The sequence below is a fragment of the Phycodurus eques genome, chromosome 10, assembly GCF_024500275.1.
Source record: "Phycodurus eques isolate BA_2022a chromosome 10, UOR_Pequ_1.1, whole genome shotgun sequence".
Classification (NCBI taxonomy): Eukaryota; Metazoa; Chordata; class Actinopteri; order Syngnathiformes; family Syngnathidae; genus Phycodurus; species Phycodurus eques.
The window spans coordinates 612,757-637,142 of record NC_084534.1 but is presented as its reverse complement, the minus strand read 5'-3'; the positions used below and the strand labels follow the sequence as shown (position 1 = coordinate 637,142).

General features: G+C 43.2%; 1 protein-coding gene across 1 annotated transcript in view; it reads right to left on the bottom strand.

The window, feature by feature from the left end:
* Nucleotides 1–2,843: 2,843 nt before the first annotated feature.
* The window catches only part of plxnb1b (plexin b1b), a 115,062-nt gene continuing 93,519 nt past the window's right edge, over nucleotides 2,844–24,386 (bottom strand). Inside the window, 9 exon segments of the mRNA XM_061688818.1 lie at nucleotides 2,844–4,806; nucleotides 5,339–5,413; nucleotides 15,029–15,104; nucleotides 15,215–15,279; nucleotides 15,353–15,500; nucleotides 15,580–15,740; nucleotides 18,861–19,027; nucleotides 20,900–20,984; nucleotides 21,103–21,206. Coding sequence (XP_061544802.1) covers nucleotides 4,702–4,806; nucleotides 5,339–5,413; nucleotides 15,029–15,104; nucleotides 15,215–15,279; nucleotides 15,353–15,500; nucleotides 15,580–15,740; nucleotides 18,861–19,027; nucleotides 20,900–20,984; nucleotides 21,103–21,206 — 986 coding nt within the window. The 3' untranslated portion in view covers nucleotides 2,844–4,701.

Genomic DNA, 24,386 nt, shown 5'->3' with positions numbered 1-24,386 from the left:
GAATCCAAAAAAACTATCCCCCCGTTTCATTGGCCCCTATGAGATTCTGGCTGTGGTAAATCCATGCGCCGTACGCCTTAAACTCCCTGCCTCTCTCCGCATTCACCCCACCTTCCATGTTTCCCTGATAAAACCGGTTTCTTCCAGTCCTCTGTGAAGAAACAATGTACAACGTGAAACAATGTAGGGGGAGCATAATGGTATGGGCGTGCCTGGACAGCTTGCTATCACCAGTGCAAAAACAAATTCATGAGGTTATCATGATAATGAGCAGAAGAACTCGAGGCCATCTGTCCAACAGTTGAAGTTCAAAAGAGGATGGATGTTACAACAGGACAATGATCGAAAACATAGATGCAACTCAACAACAGAATGGCTTCAGAAGACGAACATGCGTTCTGGAGTGGCTCAGTCAAAATCCTAACCGCAGCCTGATTCAGATGCTGGGGCATGACCTCAAGAGATCTGTTCACATGAATCTTAGTGAACTGCAACAGTTTTGTTAAGAAGAATGGTCCAAAATCCATCCTGATCGTTGGCCCGGGTATGATCTGAAACTACAGGAAAAGTTTAGTTGAGGTTATTGCTGCCAAAGGAGGGTCAAGCAGTTATTAAACCCAAGGGTTCACTTACTTTTTACTCCCTGTCCCGTGAATGTTTACGTTATGCTGTGTACGTGAAAAAGTATAATTGTTTCTGTGGTATTTTTTTAAGCAGACTCTGTTTATTCTTGTGATTTAGATCAAGCTCAGATGAAATTGTATGACCAATGTATGCAGAAATTTGAGAAACACAATCACATGCTTTTCCCATCCACTGTATTTGCTACATGCCAGAATAATAAGAGGATTTCTTTGGTAGTTTTTTTTTTTTTCATGACTTCTTCAAAGTCAGTTTACATACAGTACGATTTCTATGCCTTTAAGCAATTTGGGTCACTGTGCCGTGTACTAATGAAACAACTGTTGAAATGTAAAAAATTCAAATGTATATGTCAAATTATTTTAGTTATGTTCATTTCTTTTTAGGGTGGCACGGTGAAAAACTGGTTAGCAGATCTGCCTCACAGTTCTGAGGACCCGGGTTCAAATCCAGCCTCCCCTGTGTGGAATCGGCATGTTCACCCCGTGCCTGCGTGAGTTTTCTCCGGGTACTCCGGTTTCCTCCCACATCCCCCAAAACATGCACGATAGGTTATTTGAAAACTCTTAATTGCCCGTAGGTGTGAATGTGAGTGTGAATGGTTGTTTGTCTATATGTGCCCTGTGAATGGCTGGAGACCAGTTCAGGGTGTACCCTGCCTCTCGCCCAGAGTTAGCTGAGATAGGCACCAGCACGCCCGCAACCTTAGTGAGGATAAGCGGTACGGAAAATGGATGGATAAATCAATCAGCCAATTATTTAACTTGATGAATGCATAAAAAGTAAATGATAAATAAACTGGTTTATTTTACAAATCAAATCATCTGTTCTCATTTTAAGATGTAATTATTCAGTATTATGCTAAATTAGCTTAAATAACCAATTATCGATTAAAAATATGGAAAACAAAGTTTAAAGGTCCCATATTTTGGCTGTTTAGACCTCCATAGATTGACTCTAACATGAATTTAGTATATCAATGTCAATTTCATTAACAAAAACAAAAATACACTGGTTTTATCATACAAGTGTTCGGAAAAGGCCCCTCTGACAGCTACTTCTGTTTGACCCAGTTTTGTATCCATCCATTCATCGTCCGTACCGCTTATCCTCGCACGGGTCGCAGGTGTGCTGGAGCCTATCCCAGCTATCGCGAGGAAAACAAAGTTTAAAGGTCCCAGACAACACGAACCGGTCGCCAATCGCGGGGCACATAGAAACAAACAAGCATCTGCACTCACATTCACACCAATGGGCAATTTAGCCTTCAATTGAACTGCCATGCATGTTTTTTGGGGGAGGGGATGTGGGAGGAAACCGGAGTACCCGGAGAAAACCCACGCAGGCACGGGGAGAACATGCAAACTCCACACAGGCGGGGCCGGGATTTGAACCCCGGTCCTCAGAACTGTGAGGCAGATGTGCTAACCAGTTGTTCACCGTGCCGCCGTTTTGGAGCTACTTTGTGCATATTTGACTAAGACTGCTCCCTTTCCTCTGGTTGCCCCCATGTAGGAGACCCACTTGTGAGAGCACCCGTGTTTGTTGACGGCGCTGGCTCGGGGGCGGAGAGGTAGATGGAGATCTTCGCTCGTGACGTAGATAAGATGGAAACATTCGAATGACCTGATTTCAGGCCTCTCGGCAAGAAAAATGCGTGGACGATTTTAATTCGTATTTCACGTTTACTGAGGCACCATAGAGCCAATATAACATCCCAAATACTACAAAAAGTTGGTTTGTTAAAATATGGGACCTTTAATATATATGTATTTAATTGTATTCATATTCTACAAATCAACCAATTGTAAGAGAAATTATGATAAAATATACAAAATGAAAAAAAAACACATTTAATCCCATTTTAAGGAAAAGATCACCCGTACATGGTACTCAATACTCATGAAATGTTAACTTCCAACATTGAAGCAAGTATTGAAAAACTGTTTCAAAGAATGTCTACCATTATTATGGCATTACAGCAAAGAGAAATCATTTTGGTCATCCTAATCCATTAGTGTGGTTTAATGTCAGATAGTCAGCTGGATAAAAGTGTCTTTTTATATAGTGTATAAAGAATAAATCAAGAAATTGTTTGGAGATTGCAATGTAGAAATAAAAGCCAAGGGGGCGAATGTTTTTGTGCATACTGTTATGCAACATACCCAGAGTAGTATGTTTTTGAAGGAAAGCACAACGGCAAAATTAGAATACTTTATTACGTCGGCATCTGAGAGAATTTGCATTTCCTCTCAATTAACAGGTTAAATCACTACAGTAACATTTGAAAACAGTCTGTACAATGTTATTAACACACAAAATTAGAAACAGCTTTAAAATTGCTCCTTGCAGAGCCTGCTCTACATCTCCAAAAGTATTCAATCTCATAGTTACATCTCTCTGAGAGATCGTTTTGATCATTTCTAATCCTGTATCCAAATCTGAACTGGCATTTTCTTGAGCAGAAAATCGGTTCATACAAGTTATAAGCTGCTTCTGGCTGCATTTGGAGCTCTGTACACGAGGAAACAGTCAGAACTGAGACTGAGACTCTGTAAGCACTAGGCACTGACCCAACTTTGATACTAAAATGCAAATGGTCGCTTTTTAAACATTATATAAATGCATATTTGATGGTTTATCTCGTCCTGTCAAAACCCAACTATAACCCAAAGCCCAACCGGTTCATGACTGCGATGCCTTCTAAATCAAAATCACCTAACCACAGCCATTAACACATAAAAGAAGGGAAAGACCCAGACCAACAGAGAGCATCATTTAACCCCCAATCAACCCTTGGTTTTTTTTGTTTTTTTTTAAATAACCAAAACACCACCAAAGCATCACAATTCAATTGTGCGCCAATCAAAAGCAGAATAGATTCAGAAGATCGACACCAACTGACTAGCAGCACAGGAAATACATCCGCTTACATTTCAAACCTTTGTTATCTTATACATGGTTTCTGTCCCAAAATGGCACGTAGTACAAACAATAATGTACCATTGTGCCACAACAGTTTAGGGTAGCACAAGGTTGAAAAAAAAAAAGAGAATGTAAAAGCTGAAATGAGAAGGTATGTTAAGGCAGAACCTTAAATGACGACGCATCGCCGGGTAGTACTCGTCCTAAAATCTGTTCTATAGGTTTGTTTTTAATATTGGTCCAGTGACTTGTGCACTTAAAGTAACGTCAAGATAAATCAGTAGCCCTAAAATGAGTGACAAAAAAAGGGTAAAATGACAATTTCAGGTTCGAAGTACCTTAAACTACTCATGAGCAGGATTTCAATTCAAATCGTGCGTTCGTTCAAACCACAATGTCTAGCAAGTATCGCGATGTTCTGTGCGTACAATACACTCAAAGCTGGTGCACTGAAATAAAAGCATGTCATGTCGCGCAGCAGTTTGAGGTAGAGAGAAGCACTCGAGAAACTTGCGGCTAATCGGGTATAGGGGATGTGTTGAAAATGAAAGAAGAAAAGGGGGGGGGGGGGGGGGGGGGGGGAATGTTGTCACAAGTTCCCTGTACAATGAATCACTTACGGAGGACAGAAGGGGCTTTTCTCAAGCTACTTTCGCCGCTTTAAAACATCGGTGACTGTGAGCGGTTTGACACCAAAACAATACAGGTTAAGTGACAACCAGCAAAAACAACCAGGGATCACTGTTCACACATATTAAGCAAGAAAATCGATTTGACCGTACAGCAGCAACAAGAGAACAAAATCAATTGACATTACCATAACAGCAGGCGTGAACTGTGTTAATTTTATATCCCATCTTCATTTTTCCAAGGTAATTGTCATATTCTTACAAAAACCCAAAGTCCACAATATACAAATAGTACAAAAAAAGAGCTAGGAGGTCAACTTCAGCCATCTTTATCTTCAGCTGCTTCATAATAAAATTGCGAAGTTGATTTCAAAACTCAGCCCCTGTTCTGCAAGCGATCAGTCCTAAAAATCTCCAGTGCTATCGTGCGTTTCAGTTCAACCAGCAAGGTATACCCGCTCACTCCACTGTTTCTTATATCACCCGGGGGGGGGGGAGTTTTCTGTCACAAGTCTGTGACCTTATTCTCTACAGCCGCAGCGACCTGCTGTAGCCTGTAGCCAAGCTGCATCTTCTGGGCTGTGGTGTCCTCCTCCAGTGCTGTGATTATCTGTGGGCAAATAAGAACAAGTTGTTGAGGGTGTGTGTGGGATCGGGTTTATCATTCCTTTGAAACTAGAAAGTTACAAATTATACATCCCCTATCACATTTATAATCTAATGTTACACACCTGTCATACTGAATTGGATCACAGCCACATTGCAGCTGAGTCATCCCGATTTGTAAAGAATATCGTGTCAGATGTCACCTATTGGCAAGACATTATTGTATGTGTTCACCAGTTTCAGTGGTGTTTTTATATGGAAAACAGTTAGGCGTACAACCACCTCTGTCTCGCTGTCAAAGTTGCTTTTCCATCTGCAATTTTGGTGGTCACGAACCATACGCACTCACAATCTTCCATCCCCAAAAAAATTCCACAAAAGCACAGAGAACACGACAACTCCACACAGCTGCAGATGCAGCAGGATGGCGCTGATTCTTTTTTTCTGCTCATTCATCTTGCTTCCCCAGCCACTTGCAAAAGTTCACTGGGCTCCACAACGCACAGATACACAGGTAGGTTGAGCACTTAACATACCTGGTCGTAGTATTTATTGATATACTTGTACAGCTCATGCAGCGCAACCAAGTAGTTCAGTTCTCCTGAATAGTTCTGAAACAAAAGTCATATTAGCCGTCAGTCCAAAATATAAAAGCTGCAGTGACAGTGGGTAGGCAAAGTAGTCAGACGCCCTTGCATTTTTCACTCTTTGTTTCATTGCAGCCATTTGCTAAAATCATTTAAGTTCATTTCCCCCCCCCCCCCCCCCCCATTGATATATACACAGCACCCCATATTGACAGAAACAATGGAAGTGTTGAGCCTTTTCGCAGATTTATTAAAAATGAAAAACTCAAATATCACACAGTATTCAGTATTCAGACCCTTTGCTCAGTATTCTGTAGACGCACCCTTTTGAGTTAATACAGCCTGGAGTGTTTTGGGGAATGATGCAACAAGTTTTTCACACCTGGATTTGGGGATCCTCTGCCATTCCTCCTCGCAGATCCTCTCCAGTTCTGTCAGGTTGGATGGTGAACGATGGTGGACAGCCATTTTCAGGTCTCTCCAGAGATGCTCAATTGGGTCTGAGTCAGGACTCTGGATTGTTGCAGTGATGGTTGACTTTCTAGAACTTTCCCCCATCGACCGACTGCATTTCTGGAGCTCAGCCACAGTGATCTTTGGGTTCTTCTTTACCTCTCTCTCACCAAGTCTCTTCTCCCCCGATTGCTCAGTTTGGCCGGACGGCCAGCTCTAAGAAGGGATTCTGGAGGCCACTGTGCTCTTAGGAACCTTAAGTGCTGCAGACATTTTTTTGGAACCTTGGCCAGATCTGTGCCTTGCCACAATTCTGTCTGTGAGCTCTTCAGGCAGTTCCTTTGCCCTCACGATTCTCATTTGCTCTGACATGCACTCTGAGCCGTAAGGTCTTATTTAGGCAGGTGTGTGGCTTTCCTCATCAAGTCCAATCAGTATAATCAAACACAGCTGGACTCCAATGAAAGTGTTGAACCATCTGAAGGACGATCAGAAGAAATGGACAGCACCTGAGTTAAATGCGAGTGTCACAGCAAAAGGTCTGATCACTTATCTCTGTGTGATATTTCAGTTTTTCATTTTTTAATAAATCTACAACAATTTCAACAATAATGATTTTTTTTTCTGTCAATATGGGTGGGGTGCTCTGTGTACATTGAGGGGAAAAAATAACTTCGATGATTTGAGCAAATGGCTGCAATATAACAAAAGAGTGGAAATGTTAAGGGGGTCTGAATACTGTAAGTGGACAGTTTGTGTCTTAGACTCAAATCTTATATTAATCTTCTCATCCAAATTTGAAGATATCTCATAAGACTGTGCGATTTCAGATCAATAGCAGTAGTAGTTTTGGATTTTTTGGATTTATGATGCCACAACAGAAAGGTTACCATTGATAGCAAAGAGGAGAATTACTTTATTGTGTAGGATATACTATAGAACTGCAAATATACATGCGATGAGGCAAAACGCTCCCTTGACAGCTCAGTACAATATTGGTAATGACAAAGGATGAATGTTAGGCCTGGGCATTGTGAAGAACCTCAAGATTCATTCGGTTTTGTTTATTTAGGTTGCAGATCAAATTTGACATTGATTTAAATGCTCCGATATCAATTCAGCAAGAAGTAGAAATACACAAACAATTAAGAATACATTTTGACAATATTATTTCAAATGTGTCCTCTGTCGTGGACATTTGTAAACTTGAATATCTCCGACCCACCGCATACTACTGAGTTAACTCCGTTTGCCCTCTACAGAGGACATTAAGAGCTTTTCAATGATAGCAAATGTGAAGGGGTGGGTGTTTGTTACCTACCTTTTTCTCATGAATCAAAAAAGAAAAGGTAATTAGATCATGTTTTTTTCTGATCTGAAAGATCTGAAAACAAAAATGTGCGCATAACTTACATGTGGTCATGGAGTACAAAAGTAAAAAAAAAAAAAAAAAAAAAAAAAAAAAAAAAAGACAGCTGCGTACAAACACTGAAAAGGTCAATTGCATGTAAACTTAATGTTTATTTCCCGTTTGAAATTCTAATTTAAAAAAAATGTGCAGCGTAATAACGTATTTGCGCATAGTACAAGGGTAAACATGATGACAGCTCTGTATTGAAAAGGTAAAGTGCGGTTGTTGTGTAATTTGACTAATTCTCAACTTGTGTTAACATTCATTCTTAACCTAGTGTTTTATCCTCATGATGTTCTTTTATATTGTCCATTCATAGACATTTATGACTGTCAAATTCAGGCTTTACACTTGGCTGTGCTAAAAGTTCTTTTTCAAAGGTCATGGGTCACCTCATAGCTGTCTCGGTTTGTACCAAACGGTATTGGACTGGACCCAAAAGCAGACTGAGACTGAGGAAGCAGTTGGAAGGGGTTTATTAGGGTGAAGCGCGAGGTCAAGAATTCCAAGGCGTGATGGTGGTCCGCAGAAGCAGGGAGCGTGCAGGAGACTGCAGCGTGAGCAGGTGAGTGAACTTGGCAGTGCGGTTGAAGCGAGCGTCGTGGCAGGAGACACAAGAGGACACCGGAGGAAGAGGAAAAACAGGGAGTAAGTTCAGGCACGGATATCAGGGAATCTTTTCTTACGATCATGAGCAAAGAGTCGGCCGGTGTACCGCGTAGGAGTGAGAATACTCTGGCGCTGGAACACAGGCAGCTGAGGCTTAGAGGGGGTCCGGTTTGGTGGCCTCAGAATTGCATCTCTGCTTTTTGCAGATGAGGTGGTTCTGTTGGCTTCATCAAGCCGTGATCTCCAACTCTCACTGGAGCGGTTTGCAGCCGAAGCGGCTTGGATGAAAATCAGCACCTCAAAATCTGAGACCATGGTCCTCAGTCGGATAAGGTTGGAGTGCCCTCTCCGGTTCGGGGATGAGATCCTGCCCCAAGTGGAGGAGTTCAAGTATCTTGGGGTCTTGTTCACGAATGAGGGAAAAATGGAACGGCAGATCGACAGGCGGATCGGTGCAGCGTCTGCAGTGATGCGGACTTTGTATCAATCCGTTGTGGTAAAGAAGGAGCTAAGCCGAAAGGCGAAGCTCTCGATTTACCGGTCGATCTATGTTCCTTCCCTCACCTATGGTCACGAGCTGTGGGTCGTGACCGAAAGAACAAGATCCCGGATACAAGCGGCCAAAATGAGTTTCCTCCGCAGGGTGCCCGGCTCTCCCGTAGAGATTGGGTGAGAAGCTCGGTCATCGTACCTAGGACACACTAAAGAGACTACGTCTCTCGGCTTGCCTGGGAACGCCGCGAGATCCCCTCGGAAGACCTAGAGGAGTGGCTGGGGAGAGGGAAGTCTGGCTCTTCCCTGCTGAGGCTGCTGCCCCCGCGACCCGACCTCAGATAAGTGGAAGACAATGGATGGATGGATAGTTGGAACACAGGAGCAGGCAGGCTAAAGTGCAGGCTGTGACGAGTGCTGATTTGTACCAGGTGCGCATGCGAAGAGGTGATTAGTGGTGGAAAGAGAGGGAAAAAAGAGGCACAAGGCACCACCCAGGCTTCACAGAGGAACTGCAGAGCACAGATCATGACAGTACCCGCCCCCTTGCGCCCTTCCACGCTTCCCATGGTGGGCCACATAAAAATCCTTGATGAGAGCGTCATCCAAAATGAGTTTACGGGATATCCAGGCACGCACCTCTGGACCGTAACCCTCCCAGTCCACTAAGAACTGGAACCCCCCCGACCTCGGGGCCGCACATCAAGGATGCGGGACACGGTGAAGGCAGGATGGTTGTCGATGACTGATAACTGTACGCATGTGGAGTTAATGATTTTGGTGATAGGAAAAGGCCCAATGAAGCGTGGTGTGAGTTTACGTAATTCCGTTTGGAGAGGGAGGTCTCGGGAGGGGAGACACACTATCTGAACCATCTTGTATTCCGGTGTAGGGGAGCGATGAAGATCCGCCAACCGCTTGTTTCTTTCGGCCAAACGAGTGAGAGTTGCCCTAACGTCCTTCCAAATAGTATGAATCCTCCGCAAGTGCTCCCTCACCGACGGAACCGCCACAGGATGCTCCTGCTCCTTAAACAGAGGCGGTTGGAAACCATAACATGCCATGAAGGGAGACATACCTGTGGAGGAGCTGGTGAGAGAGTTGTGGGTATATTCAACCCACGGGAGAAAGGTTCTCCAGGAGGCGGGATTGTGTGCGGCAACGCAGTGAAGAGCAATTTTTATTTGCCTGGTCTGTCCTGTCTGGCCGTTGGACTGTGGTTGATAGCCAGAAGACAGACTGGCTGCTGCACCCACTACCTTACAGAACTCCCTCCAGACCTGGTAGGAGAACTGAGGACCTCGGTCCGAGACAATGTCTATGGGAATTCCGTGGAGTTTCAATACGTGAACGACAAGAAGGTTAGTGGTCTCGAAAGCAGGAGGTAACTTGGGAAGGGGTACGTAGTGGACAGACGGAGTAGGCTGGGACGAGCTCCCGGGTATCTTTCGCCAGGCTGGGCAACCAGGGCTTGGGTGCTTCCGGGATGACACATGAGTTTGGAGCTGTGACCCTACTGAAGCACCTGAGAGCGGGCAGACTAGTGCACGAAAAGACAGTCAGGAGGTCCAGTCTTGGGGTCTGGTTGGTCTCTCTGAGGCCCCTTAACCACTTGTTCAAGCTCCCAGGTAGCAGTCCCGACAAAACAGGAGTAGGGAAGGATGGGTTCAGGCTCCTCAGAGCTGGAAGGAGGCGAGAGAGGGCAATTGGCTTGGTGTTGCGAGACCCCGGATGAAAGGAGAGGCTGAAATTAAAACGGCTGAGGAACAGTGCATAGCGTGCTTGACGGGGGTTCAGCCCGCTGAGCAGTGTGGAGGGAGGCAAGGTTCTTGTGGTCTGTCCAAATAATGAAGGGAGTTCCGGACCCCTCCAACCAGTGCCTCCATTCTGCCCATACAATTGCCAGCAACTCACGATTACCAACGTCGTAGTTATGTTCGGAGGGTTACAGGCGACGGGAAAAGAAGGCACAGGGGTGGAGTTTCTGTGTCTTGGGTCCCGCTGGGAGAGGACTACTCCAGCTCCAGTGTCCGAGGCATCAACTTCAACCACGAACTGGAGGGAGGAGTCAGGGTGTTTCAGGATAGGGGCACTGGTGAACAGTTCTTTGAGGTCATTGAAGGCTTGGGAACCAGCAGGTGTCCACTGAAACGTGGAGTTGTTAGAGGTAAGGCTAGTGAGGGGAACGGCCACTTTGCTGTAGTCCCAGATGAATCTGCGGTAGAAGTTTGCGAAACCCAGGAAGTGTTGCATCTCCTTGCTGGTGGAAGGTATGGTTGACGACTGCCTCGATTTTGGATGGGTCTGGTTGTAGTTGTCCTTCAGCAATAATGTATCCCAAAAAGTGATGTGATGAGTGCAATTCACACTTTTTGGGTTTGACATAGAGGTGGTTTTCCAGGAGGCGGTGAAGTACTTAGCGGAGATGTTGTCGATGTTCCTCCAGTGAGCGGGAGAAAATGAGGATGTCGTCTAAGTAGACGAAGACGAACCGGTGAACACATTAACTGCCATTGACGGCTTTAGAAGTCAAATATCCATGTTAACTGGGAAGCCTGGCAGTGTTAAGCATATCTCGGAGGACGTCATTGATGAATGTTTGAAAAACAGCGGGGGCGTTGGTTAATCCAAAGGGCTTGACCAGATATTTGAAATGTCCGAGGGGGGTATTGAATGCTGTTTTCCACTCATCCCCCTCGTTAATGCGGATGAGGTGATAGGCGTTGCGCACGTCCAGCTTGGTGAAGATCTGAGCGTCGCAGGTTGACGAGAGGCAGTGGGGATTTATTCTTGATAGTGATTCTGTTGGGTACACGGAAGTCAATGCAGGGACGGAGAGTGGAATCTTTCTTATCAACAAAGAAGAAAAAAAAAAAAAAAATTCCCATCTGGTCCGCCTCATCCCACCCACATTCACCTGCCAGAATCCGAAACGCGAGTCGGCAGATTTGGAGCCTTGCGTAAGGGCCAGCAGCTGCCGAGACGCCTCCCTGCCCTTAACAGGGTGGTCAAAAACTTTCTTCAATTTGGCGGAGAATCGTTCGAAGGAGACTAACACCGGTGAGGAATTATGCCACAAACCAGCTAGGAGCTCATCTGCGCAGGAGATTTATGACAAAAGCAATTTTACCTTTATCGGTGGAGTAACTCAGAGGCTGCAGGTCGAAGACGAGAGAGCAGTTCAATAAAAACTGGCCACAGGAACCTACATCCCCAGAGAATGGTTCGGGAGGGGGAACGTCAGGTTCCTTGTAAGGGCTGGGGGGGCGGGGGGTTAGGGGGAGATATGGAGGCAGCGAGCTTGGAAGGAATACTCACAGGGGGTTCGGTGAGACGGGGGTTGCCGGAGTGCATCTGAGCGGAAATGAGGGATACTTGTGTGTGAAGGTGTTAATATAGTCCATGAATTGCTGAAGAATCTTATCCTGTCGGCCGATGTGGGCACGTTGGTGGATGAGCGCTTCCCTCAATGCTTCCAGAGTTGCTGGGTCCATAGTGGCCAGAGTATTCTGTCTCGGTATTGGACTGCACCGAAAAGCAGACTGAGACTGAGGAAGCAGTTAGAAGGGGTTTATCAGAATTCCAAGGCATGATGGTGGTCCGTAGAAGCAGGGAGCGTGCGGGAGACTGGAGCGTGAGCAGGTGAGTGAACTTGGCAGTGCGGTTGGAGCGAGCGTCGTGGCAGGAGACACAGGAGGGCACTGGAGGAGGGGGAAAAACAGGGAGTAAGTTCAGGCATGTATGTCAGGGAATCTATTCTTACGATCACGAGCAAGGAGTCGGCCGTCATACCGTGTAGGAGCGAGAATACTCTGGCGCTGGAACACAGGAACAGGCAGGTTTAAGTACAGGCTGTGACGAGTGCTGATTGGAACCAGGTGCGCAGGTGAGGAGGCGATTAGTGCTGGAGAGAGACGGAAAAAAGAGGCACAAGGCACAACCCACGCTACGCAGAGGAACTGCAGAGCAAAGATCATGACAAAGCAGCAATAAAAATAACATGTCCCATCGTTGAAGCATTTTGCTATGTCTGGGGGAGAGAGAAGGGGCTATGAAGAGGTGATTACAGTGTAAGGGAGTAGCTGAAAGCTTGACAACTGTTGCCCATTGCCCCCTCACAGTTTGTTTGTAACTATTCTCTAGCTATCCTTAGATTTAGGTAAGCAATTATTCTCCCTCTTCACTCAGATTTAGTTTAGAAGATAAACTGGTACTTGCCAAAAAATTGGAATATCGAGGGCAAGTCCATTTATTTCGATAATTTGTTTCAGAAAGTGAAACTTATATTAGTTCGCCACACAAAATGTCAAATATATTCAAGTCTTTATTTGTTTCGTTTTTGATGATTATGGCAGAAAGACAGAAAAATAAATCCAGTATTTCACAAAATTGGAACATTTCATGTGACCAACAAAAAAGGATCTTAAACACAGAAATGTTGGCCTTTTGAAAAGTGTATTGAAGTAATATGCCCTCAGTACTTTGTTGGGCCTCCTTTTGCATTAATTACAGCATCAAGGCGGCGTGGCATGGAAGTGATCAGCCTTTGGCACAGTTCAGGTGTTATTGTAGCTTTTTTGATATTGGCCTTCAGATCGTCTGCATTTTGGGGTTTCTGTTCCCTCATCTTCCTCTTGACAATACCCCATCGAGTTTGTCAAGTAGTGTTATTCCATGGCTATTAAACCAGGTATTGGTAGTTTTGGCTTTGTCGGCAGGTACCAAGTCCTGCTGGAAAATAAAATCATTGTCTCCAAAAAGCTCATCGGCAGCGGGAAGCATGAAGTGCTCTAAAATTTCCTGGCAGACAGCTGCGTTGAGTGTGGACTTGATAAAAGACAATGGACCCAACACCAGCAAATGACATGGCTCCACAAACCATTACTGACTGGGGAAACTTCACACTGGACTTTAGCAGATTGACTTTTGTGCTTCTCCAGTTTTCCTCCAGACTCTGGGACCTTGATTTCCAAATAAAATCCACAATTTACTTTCATCTGAAAAAAGACCACTGGGCAACAGACCAGTACTTTTTCTCCTTAGCCCAGCAGATGCTTCTGACATTGTTTTTGGTTCAGGAGTGGCTTGACACGTGGAATTCTACAGCTGTAGCCCATGTCATGCAGACGTCTGTATGTGGTGGTTCTTGATGTGCTTACACCAGCCTCAGTTCACTCCTTATGAAGCTCCCCCAGATTTCTGAATCGCCGTTTGCTTGACAATTCTCTCAAGGCTGCGGTCCTCCCTGTCACTTGTGGACCTTTCCCGGCCACATTTACACAATTGTATAGTTGTTAAAATACTCTTTCATGTCAGTTAGTCCCATAATCCCATAAATAGTTGTAAGAATCCATCCATCCAGTTTCTGAATCACTTACCCTCAGTAGGGTGGCGGGTGTGGTGGCGCCTATCTGTGAATGTTAACTGAGCCTATGTACGTTTGCAGCTGCTGCGTGTTTACAGCTGCAGCTCATTCAGAATGCTTGCAGCTCAGGTGCTGACCAGAACTAAGAGGTCAGAACATATTACTCCAATTCCCTTCACACTGGCTCCCAGTCAGCTTTAGAATAGATTTTAAAGTTCTGCTACTGGTCTATAAATCACTCAATCGGTTCGGTCCTGAATACAAGAAAGAAATGCTAATGGAATGACGGTGGTAGCTTCAATGGCATTTGTAGACTCCTAAAGTGCACTTGCAAATCACTGAGGACTTTCCTAATTTATCATAAAGAGGAGTTGGGGCTAGAAAGACATTTCTTTTTTATTCAGCACTGTATACTTAAAACAATGTATCAGGGTTAGGATTACTATGATTATATGCAGGATTTTTAAGTAATACCTTATTAAGGAGCATGTATGCAGCATTGTGACAATTGCCAGTTCTTTCTCTGTCAAACCCCATTCATTTATTGCCTGTCCACACGTTTGCTATTCTGGGCCCAGTGTGGCTTTCCGTGCAGGGCTCTCGTCTGCAGAATTCCTACTCGTTAAAAATGAAAAGTCACGCTTTCTGCCGACTTAAACGACTCCAAAACCGTTGTCTTCTCTCTGTGTACAGCTTCGGGACGGCGACTTCTGACCTGTTTTCGTGTTGGTGTTGCACAACGTGGTTTGAGTGTCTTTTGTCCATTTCCTGTGTTCCAGATTTAGAGGGGAATCCAAAATGACTCCAAACATTCATACAACGTGAATCACACGCAAAGCGCCCCTCACTGGCCAGGAGATGAATCGATTCAGAGCATTTGCTGAATACATATTGAATTGCGGATTGCAATGCACTGATGAATAGAAACCAGAAAGTGAGCTGGGTCGAATCTTTAAAGCAAATGCCTGTTTTTTAAATTTGTTTATTTCATTTTACTGATCTGGACTTTGCCTGATGTTTGGTACAGGCATGTGTGACACTGCTGATCAGAGAATATGGCTTACTTAACAACCCTACGTCTTCATGCTCATCACCTCGTTTATTGCGGGTCAACGAAGGTATGGTGTGTACACATTTTGGCTAACTTGGATGAATACTTGTATAACACTCAAGAATGTTACAATTTGACCTAAAACATAGGCTGTATGTTGTTGTTTTGGACAGTGATGGTCTGTCTCTGGAACATATTTCAAATATAATTGGTCCCTATGGGGAGAGTGACTTCTGTAAAATGTTTGGCTACACTCACCCTTGACAGTTCAGCCAGAGCAGAGTTCATCTCTTGGTCGCTGGCAGAGATAGTCTGCCTAATGTCAGCATAGTATCTGCAATCATGATATGTTGGTTGAAAGAGGTTAAAAGCTGCCTCAGATGCAGAAGAACAAACTTTGTACCAAATAGCGTTTTTTGACTTGTAAAGAAAATGTGGTCATACCTTTCTACCATCTGTTTGTAACGGGGGATATCTCTAGCATACAACAGTTTGTTGATGGGCGAATCCTGTTTGAAAAGGCATTGACATGAACTGAGATTATTTCTGGCCTGGAAAAGCGACTATGCTTCCTCCCCTTACCCGTCCCAATTTGTGCTCAGCAATGGTGCAGGAGTCCATGAAGGTCTGGGCGATGACTGACAGCACTGCATCCACATGGTCTGAGGCTTGCACATCAAAGATGAACTGGGGATTCTTCACAATGTTGATCCAGAAACGCAGTGGGAGACTAAAGTTACAGAGGATGCATTTGCATAAAACAAGTTGCACTGGCCATATATTCTTGAGGTCATGTGTCTATACTGGACCTGTTGGTCTTCCAAATGTGTATAGTCTCTGGGTCAGAGATACAGTGTTGACCAGCTTGGTCATCCAGCAGGTCAAAGAAGTATTTGACAGCCAGTGGGACGGGTCGGCTGGTGCTGAGGATAACTGTAAACAAATCATCTACAAATTTCTGCAGGGTCCCCTGAAAACCATAAAGAGAAATAATAATTGTATTGCATGTTTTTGCTTGCACCAGCAAAACAATTTCTGACATAGTTCATTATTTGATTTTCAACCAGTTTTGGCCCGCCACAAATGGCGAGCATACAGTATTTCCTTATTCTAGTACGTTCTTGGTTGCTTCACATATCGATACTATTAATATCCACTTCGTCTGTTATTTTATCTTAATATTAACCAGTTTAAAGCGGTGAACATAGCTTGAGAACGAATGTATATATGATCTTGAACCCTAAAAATATCTGAGAAGCGTTGTAAAACCTTTTTCTTCGATACTATTTCTTCATTCTGCGGAAGCGCGGTAAGCCGTGCAGTGTAATTTTTGTCTGGATGATTTTATTTCGACAATAAGTGAAAATAGTGAGGTTAGATATACAACCCCAATTCCAATGAAGTTGGGACGTTGTGTTAAACATAAATAAAAACTGAATACAATGATTTTCAAAATGATTTTCAACTTATATTTAATTGAATACACGACAAAGATAAGATATTTAATGTTCAAACTGATTAACTTTATTGTTTTTAGCAAATAATAATTAACTTAGAATTTTATGCCTGCAACACATTCCCATAAAGCTGGGACAGGGTCATGTTTACCACTGTTACATCACCTTTTCTTTGAACAACATTCAACAAACGTTTGGGAACTGAGGACACTCATTGTTGAAGCTTTGTCGGTGGAATTCATTCCCAGTCCTGCTTGATGTACAGCTTCAGCTGTTCAACAGTCCGGGGTCTCCATTGTCTTATTTTACGCTTCATAATACGCCACACATTTTCAATGGGAGACAGGTCTGGGCTGCAGGCAGGCCAGTCTAGTACCCGCACACTTTTACTATGAAGTCACGCTGTTGTAACGTGCAGAATGTGGTTTGGCATTGTCTTGCTGAAATAAGCAGGGGCGTCCATGAAAAAGACATTGCTTGGATGGCAGCATATGTTTCTCCAAAACCTGTATGTACCTTTCAGCATTAATGGTGCCTTCACAGATGTGTAAATTACCCATGCCACTGGCACTAACACAGCCCCATACCATCACAGATGCTGGCTTTTGAACTTTGCGTCCATAACAGTGGTTCTTTTCCTCTTTGGCCCAGAGGACACGACGTTCACAATTTCCCAAAACAATTTGAAATGTGGACTCGTCAGACCACAGAACGCTTTTCCACTTTGCATCAGTCCATCTGAGATGAGCTCGGGGCCAGCGAAGCCGAAAGAAGAAACATAAATAAAAACAGAATACAATGATTTGCAAATCATGTTTAACCTGTATTTATTTGAATACACTACAAAGACAAGATATTTAATGTTCAAACTGATAAACTTGATTGTTTTTAGCAAATAATTATTAACTTAGAATCTTATGGCTAACACAACGTCCCAACTTCATTGGAATTGGGGTTGTAAAAGGCGCATTCCCAGGGCGATTAGTTATTTACCGATTGTTCCAAAACAGATTGATATTATTGGAAATTACTGCCAGCTTCATTTTCTTGAGCAAATAATAGATGATGAGAACTTGTTAGTCAAATATACGCCATCTGGACACCGTAGCTCCATTTGGCATGGAAGTATCAGGATTATAATTTCATACAGCGGGTACGGAAAGTATTCAGAACCCCTTAAAGTTTTCACTCTTTTTTATATTGCAGGCATTTGCTAAAATCATTTAAATTAATTTTTTCCTCATTAATGTACACACACACACACACACACAGCACCCCATATTTCCGTTTGGGACGACCAGAACCCTTCCTCGAGCTGGCCGTCCGGGCAAACTGAGCAATCGGGGGAGAAGAGCCTTGGTGAGAGAGGTAAAGAAGAACCCAAAGCTCACTGTGGCTGAGCTCAAGAGATGCTTGAGTCAGTCAGGAGATGGGAGAAAGTTCGAGAAAGTCAACCATCACTTCAGCCCTCCACCAGTCGGGACTTTATGGCAGAGTGGCCCGACGGAAGCCTCTCCTCAATGCAAGACACATGAAAGCCTGCATGGAGTTTGCTAAAAAAAAACACCTGAAGGACTCCAAGATGGTGAGAAATAAGATTCTCTGGTCTGATGATACCAAGATAGAAGTTTTTGGCCTCAATTTTAAGCGGTATGTGTGGAGAAAACCAGGCACTGCTCTTCACCTGTCCAATACACTCCCAACAGTGAACCATGGTGGCGGCAGCATCATGCTGCGGGTGTGATTTTCCGCTGCAGGGACAGGGAGGCTGGTTGCAATCGGAGAAAAGATGAATGCGGCCAAGTGCAGGGATATCCTGGATGAAAACCTTCTCCAGAGTGCTCAAGATCTCAGACTGGGTCGAAGGTTCACCTTCCAAAAAGACAGTGACCCTAAGTACACAACAAAAATAACGAAGGAGTGGCTTCAGAACAACTCTGTGACTGTTCTTGAATGGCCCAGACAGAGCCCTGACTTAAACCCAATTGAGTATCTCTGGAGAGACCTGAAAATGGCTGTCCACCAACGTTCACCATCCAACCTGACAGAACTGGAGAGGATCTGCAAGGAGGAATGGCAGAGGATCCCCCAACTCCAGGTGTGAAAAACGTGTTGCATCAATGCCAAAAAGACTCACGGCTGTATTAGCTCAAAAGGGTGCTTGCACTAAATACTAAGCAAAGGGTCTGAATACTGATGGCTGTGTGATATTTCAGTTTTTCTTTTTGAATAAATTTGCAAAAATGTCAACAATTCCGTTTTTTTCTGTCAATATGGGGTGCTGTGTGTACATTAATGTGGAAAAATGAACTTGAATGGTTTTAGCAAATGGCTGCAATATAACAAAGAGTGAAAACTTTAAGGGGGTCTGAATACTTTCCGTACCCACTGTATGTACCAAAACCTTGTGGGTCTATTCTACAGTCTCACCACCAGAGGTTACATTTATAAGTTTGAAGGCTGAATTGTCTTAATCTTCTAGCCACATTTGGTGACTGCTGCGGAATAAATTAGAAGCACTTATCAATTAAAAGAACTAATATCGCGTGTTATTTAAATGAAGAAATGTCATGCCAACACCATTAAGCACACATGCATTTCCCTGAAGGATTTGTGCAGAAGCCTATGTGTACCTTCATGGAAAGCAGGCGGGTCAAGTAGATCTCTGGTATGGCCTTGGCCCTCTCTCTTTCTCTCAGACTGCCTCTGCGATGTTTGGGCAGCTCAGGTTCTTCGCTGGCCTTCACCAGATGCCAGAGTCTCATGCCGCCTTCCTCTGCGTCCTCCAACATGGGTGTTTCTGTCACAGTGAAACGGTTTCAAAAACTTGCTTTTTCACAGAATAGTAAAGGAGAGCGATGGGGGCGGGGTTGGGGACCGACCCCGACCATGAATCCAAAAATACTGTGATTGACACCCCCTCAAAATGTTTATAATAGCTTATATTAATACTGTAGTTGAAACAGTAAATAAATATGCTGCAAACCAAGACCCCTAAATGTCACTCCAAACTTATCTAACAACACCTTTACCCAACCCTGGCCTACAGACTGTTTCATTTTGAAAAAATGCACCGGAAATGCATGTGTACATGGTGAAGAAGCTCCATCGACTTCACAAAAAAAAGCAAAGCAAATTTATTTATATAGCGCATTGATTCTGATTGTCTGATTCGGATTTCATACACAAGGTAACTCAATGTGCTTTACATGATTAAAAGCATTTAAAAACAAAGAAACAAAACAGCTTATAAACATTTAAAACAAAGAGGGGAAACATTTTTAAAAAAATAAAAATACAATTAAAACAGCATACAGTGCAAGAAATATCATTTAAAAGTGGAAATGCTCTAAAAAGCATGTTTTTTAACCGGGACTACAATACATGTACACTTCTGTTGGCAACTTATTCCATTTGCGTGCAGCATAATAGCTAAATGCTGCTCCACTATTTGACCTGAGTCTGTCAATCTCAGAGCCCGACTGGGTTTATATTCCATGACCATTTCATTCATGTATTCAGGACTTAAACGTTCAGTGATTTATAGACCAGTAGCAGAACTTTAAAATATATTCTAAAGCTGACTGGAAGCCAGTGTAAAGACTTTAGAATTGGAGTAATTGCTCTGACCTCTTTGAACCTGAGCCGCAGCATTCTGAATGAGCTGCAGCGGTTTAATGCTCTTTTTAGGGAGTCCAGTCAGTAGACCATTACAATAGTCAAGTCTACTTGAGATAAAAGCATGGATGAGCTTCTCCTGGTTTGCCTGACACATGCAAGCCTTCACTCTGGATATGTTCTTCAGATGGTTGAAGGCAGTTTTAGTCATTGATTTGATATGACTGTTGAAAGTCAGGTCGGAATCTATCAGAACATCAATGTTTCGGACTTGGTCTTTGGTTTTTAAAGAGAGTGACTCCTGGTATTTACTAACAGCAATTCTCTTTTCTTTATTGCCAAAAACAATTATCTCAGTTTTGTTGTGGTTTAATTGAAGAAAATGTTGACTCATCCAGATATTTATCACACCTCAATTGAACTGTAGTCATCTGGAGACACTGCTAGATATACCTGTGTGTCATCTGCATAGCTATGATAGTCAAGATTAAAGTTCTGAAGAATTTGACCCCATATACAGGCTGAACAGGAGGGGTCCAAGAACTGACCCTTGAGTGACCCCATAGGTCATTGCCATTCAATGAGATTGAACACTTCCAATGGTTACAAAATAACTCCTTTCCTCCAGGTAGGACCTGAGCCATTGAAGGACTGTTCCATTTAGTCCTACCCACGTTTCCAACCTGTTCAGCAGTATTTTATGATCTCCCGTATCAAAAGCCGCACTGAGGTTCAACAAGACCAGAATTGACACCTTTCCCGAGTCAGTATTCAACCTGATATCATTTAGCGTAATGCGTTTGTCTCTCTCTCTCTCTCTCTCTCTCTCTCTCTCTCTCTCTCTCTCTCTCTCTCTCTCTCTCTCTCTCTCTATATATATATATATATATATATATATATATATATATATATATAAAACAAACAAAAAAAACTCAGTATGGGGACAAATAGAGTTACTGTTCACGAAAGGTCAATAGGTTTACAGTACATTGGACTAAAAACTGCATTTTAGTGAAGGGAAACCCATTTACAGTGGTCACAGGAAAGCACTCACTCTCTCCAGCCACGTAGTCATGGTTGTCATGGTGAATGTGTTTAGTGTGCCGAGGGACCAGAGCTATTGTTGCACCATCTGGGACCTGAATACAGCAAAAAAATAAATAAATGTTAGTGTCAGTATTAATTTTCATCACTTTAACACACATTTGATTATATTCTCAGTTGAAATGAAGTGTATATTCGTGTGTAAGAACTGACCTTGTAGTGCTGCAAGGTGTTGAGACGTTTCCAGTTGCCCTGGAACACAGATGTTAAGTCCTCATCTGACAAGATGAGATGACCGGCAACACCAGACCTCCACTCTAATTGACACAACACGACCAGCCCGGCGTGAGTGAGTACAATAGTGATTGAGAAACTGTGTCCAAACATTTTACTCGTCGTGTATGTCTCAGGACTGCTTAAAATATTTATACGTACAGTGATAAACTTGTTATATATTTTTGGGACTTATAAAAATGTAGAAGGGAGAAGAAAAAAAAAAGCACATTCGGTTACACACATACACATACATGTGTGTATGTTTATGTTTAATTAATATGCCAAAATGTTTCAAAGGCAGTACATTTGGAAGAATGCAGTGCTGTATAAAGAAATGCTGATGACCATGTGACTGTCTTCTGGTGGCTAATTGCAGTGGGATAACTGTTCGCAAAACCCAAAGAAGTCTGGTCAGTCTGGTTACTTCAACATAATGTGTTCGGCACCCACCATTACCAGATCTTAATCTAATCGAGGTACTTTGGGATGTAGTGAAATGGGAGAGTCACGTTATGGATGCACGGTCAAACATCCTCAAAGGATTGCATTTGTCCTGGATGAATGAGAATAGTCACCATGTCAATATTAGTGTTGTTTCGTTCAAATGAAAGAATCTTTTTCGTGAACGTACTGAATTGAATCAATTTATGAAATGACTCGTTCATTGAGTTTGGCCGCCGCCGTGAGCGAGTCGGTTAGGAGCAGAAACGGAACTGCTGTAATGTTGTCACTCACTTCTGAATCTTCAGCGAATGACCAATGAGCGTCCAGTGTTGCAGGACTTCACGTACTGCCATGTGATTTGGGATCCGTCAGCATTGTCACTCACTTCGGCAAATGACCAATGAGCAGCAAGCGTCAGGCAGAACCGTGCAGGCGGGGGAGGGACTGAATTGAACTGAATGTTCTGAATGGAGGAGTGACGCATAGGACCGCGACATGCTTTGACATCCTTCCGGAATGTGCCGGCTCAGCAACTCCATATACCAGTTGACTAACATGCATGTGATTCGGTGTTCGTTCACTAATACGCTCGTTCGACACACAATGGGCTTTAATTGCTTGTTCTGGGACCTAAATAAAAACAGAATACAATGATTTTTAAATCATGTTCAACCTATATTGAACTGAATACACTACAAAGACAAGAGATTTAATGTTCAAACTGATAAACCTGATTGTTTTGAGCAAATAATCTTTACCTTAGAATTTTATGGGTGCAGCAGGTTCCAAAAAAGCTGGGACAGGGTCATGTTTACCACTGTGTTACATCACCTTTTCTTTTGTCAACATTCAATAAACGTTTGGGAACTGAGGACACTCATTGTTGAAGCTTTGTCGGTGGAATTCTTTCCCATTCTTGCTCGATGTACAGCTTCAGCTGTTCAACAGTCCGGGGTCTCCGTTGTCGTATTTTACGCTTCATAATGCGCCACACATTTTCAATGGGAAACAGTACCCGCACTCTTTTACGACGAAGCCACGCTGTTGTAACACGTGCAAAATGTGGTTTGGCATTGTCTTGGTGAAATAAGCAGGGGCGTCCATGAAAAATATGTTGCCTTGGATGGCAGCATATGTTTCTCCAAAACCTCTAAGTACCTTTCAGCATGAATGGTGCCTTCACAGATGTGTAAGTTACCCATGCCATTGGCACTAACACAGCCCCATACCATCACAGATGCCGGCTTTTGAACTTTGCGTCCATAACAGTCTGGATGGTTCTTTTCCTCTTTGTCCCGGAGGACACGACATCCACAATTTCCAAATACAATTTGAAATGTGGACTCGTCGGACCACAGAACACTTTTCCACTTTGCATCAGTCCATCTGAGATGAGCTCAGGCCCAGAGAAGCCGGCGGCGTTTCTGGGTGTTGTTGATAAATGGCTTTTGCTTTGCATAGTAGAGTTTCAAGTTGCACTTACAGATGCAGCGACGAACTGTATTTACTGACATTGGTTTTCTGAAGTGTTCCTGAGACCATGTGGCGATATCCTCTGCAACATTGATGTCGGTTTTTGATACAGTGCCGCCTGGTGGATGAAAGGTCACGGGCATTCAATGTTGGTTTTCGGCCTTGCCGCTTACATGCAGTGATCTCTCCAGATTCTCTGAACCTTTTGATGATATTATGGACCGTAGATGATGAAATCCCTAAATTCCTTGCAATTGTACGTTGAGGAACATTGTCCTTAAACTGTTGGACTATTTTCTCCCGCACTTGTTCACAAAGAGATGAACCTCGCCCCATCTTTGCTTGTGAATGACTGAGCAATTCAGGGAAGCAATCATGGCCCCCACCTGTTCCCAATGAGCCTGTTCACCTGTGGGATGTTCCTAACAGGTGTTTGATGAGCATTCCTCAACTTTCTCAGTCTTTTTTGCCACCTGTCCCAGTGTTTTTGTGTGCCAGCCATAAAATTCTAAATTAATTATTATTTGCTAAAAACATTAAAGTTGATCAGTTTGAACATGAAATATCTTGTCTTTGTAGTGTATTCAATTAAATATAGATTGAACATGATTTGCAAATCATTGCATTCTGTTTTTATTGATGTTTAACACAACGTCCCAACTTCATTGGAATTGGGGTTGTAACATAGCAACTCACAGGTTCTTACAGGCGTTTAGACACTGAAAAGAATCGAACCGCACCACTGGTCAGTAGCACTGCCTTGTTTATTTTCCCACATCTTGTCCTGCCCTTTTCTGTCCTCTCTCATCTTGTTGATGAGGGAAAAAAAATAATACCACGATTTGACTGTTGTAATGTTGGCATGACATTATTCAGTGAACGTCCTCACGGGGGATAGCTTTCATGAGCATCCATTTCTCCAAGCTAATGGCGAATGTTGAGTCAGCCAAGAAAAAATAAAATACATGTAAATTAACAATAAATGCAGATACAGTGGCTGAAATAAGTATTTAACACGTCACCATTTTTCTCATTAAATATATTTCCAAAGGTGCTATTGACATGAAAATGTCACCAGATTTTGGGAACAACCCAAGTAATCCATACATACAAAGAAAGTAGAACAAATAAGCTCAGAAATTAAGTTATGTGTAATAATGTGAAATGACACAGGGAAAAAGTATTGAACACGCCAACTGGTATTTATTTGATACTTTGTACAAAATCCTTTGTTTGGAATGACAGCTTCAAGATGCCTCCTGTATGGAAAAACTAGTCGCATGCATTGCTCTGGTGTGATTTTG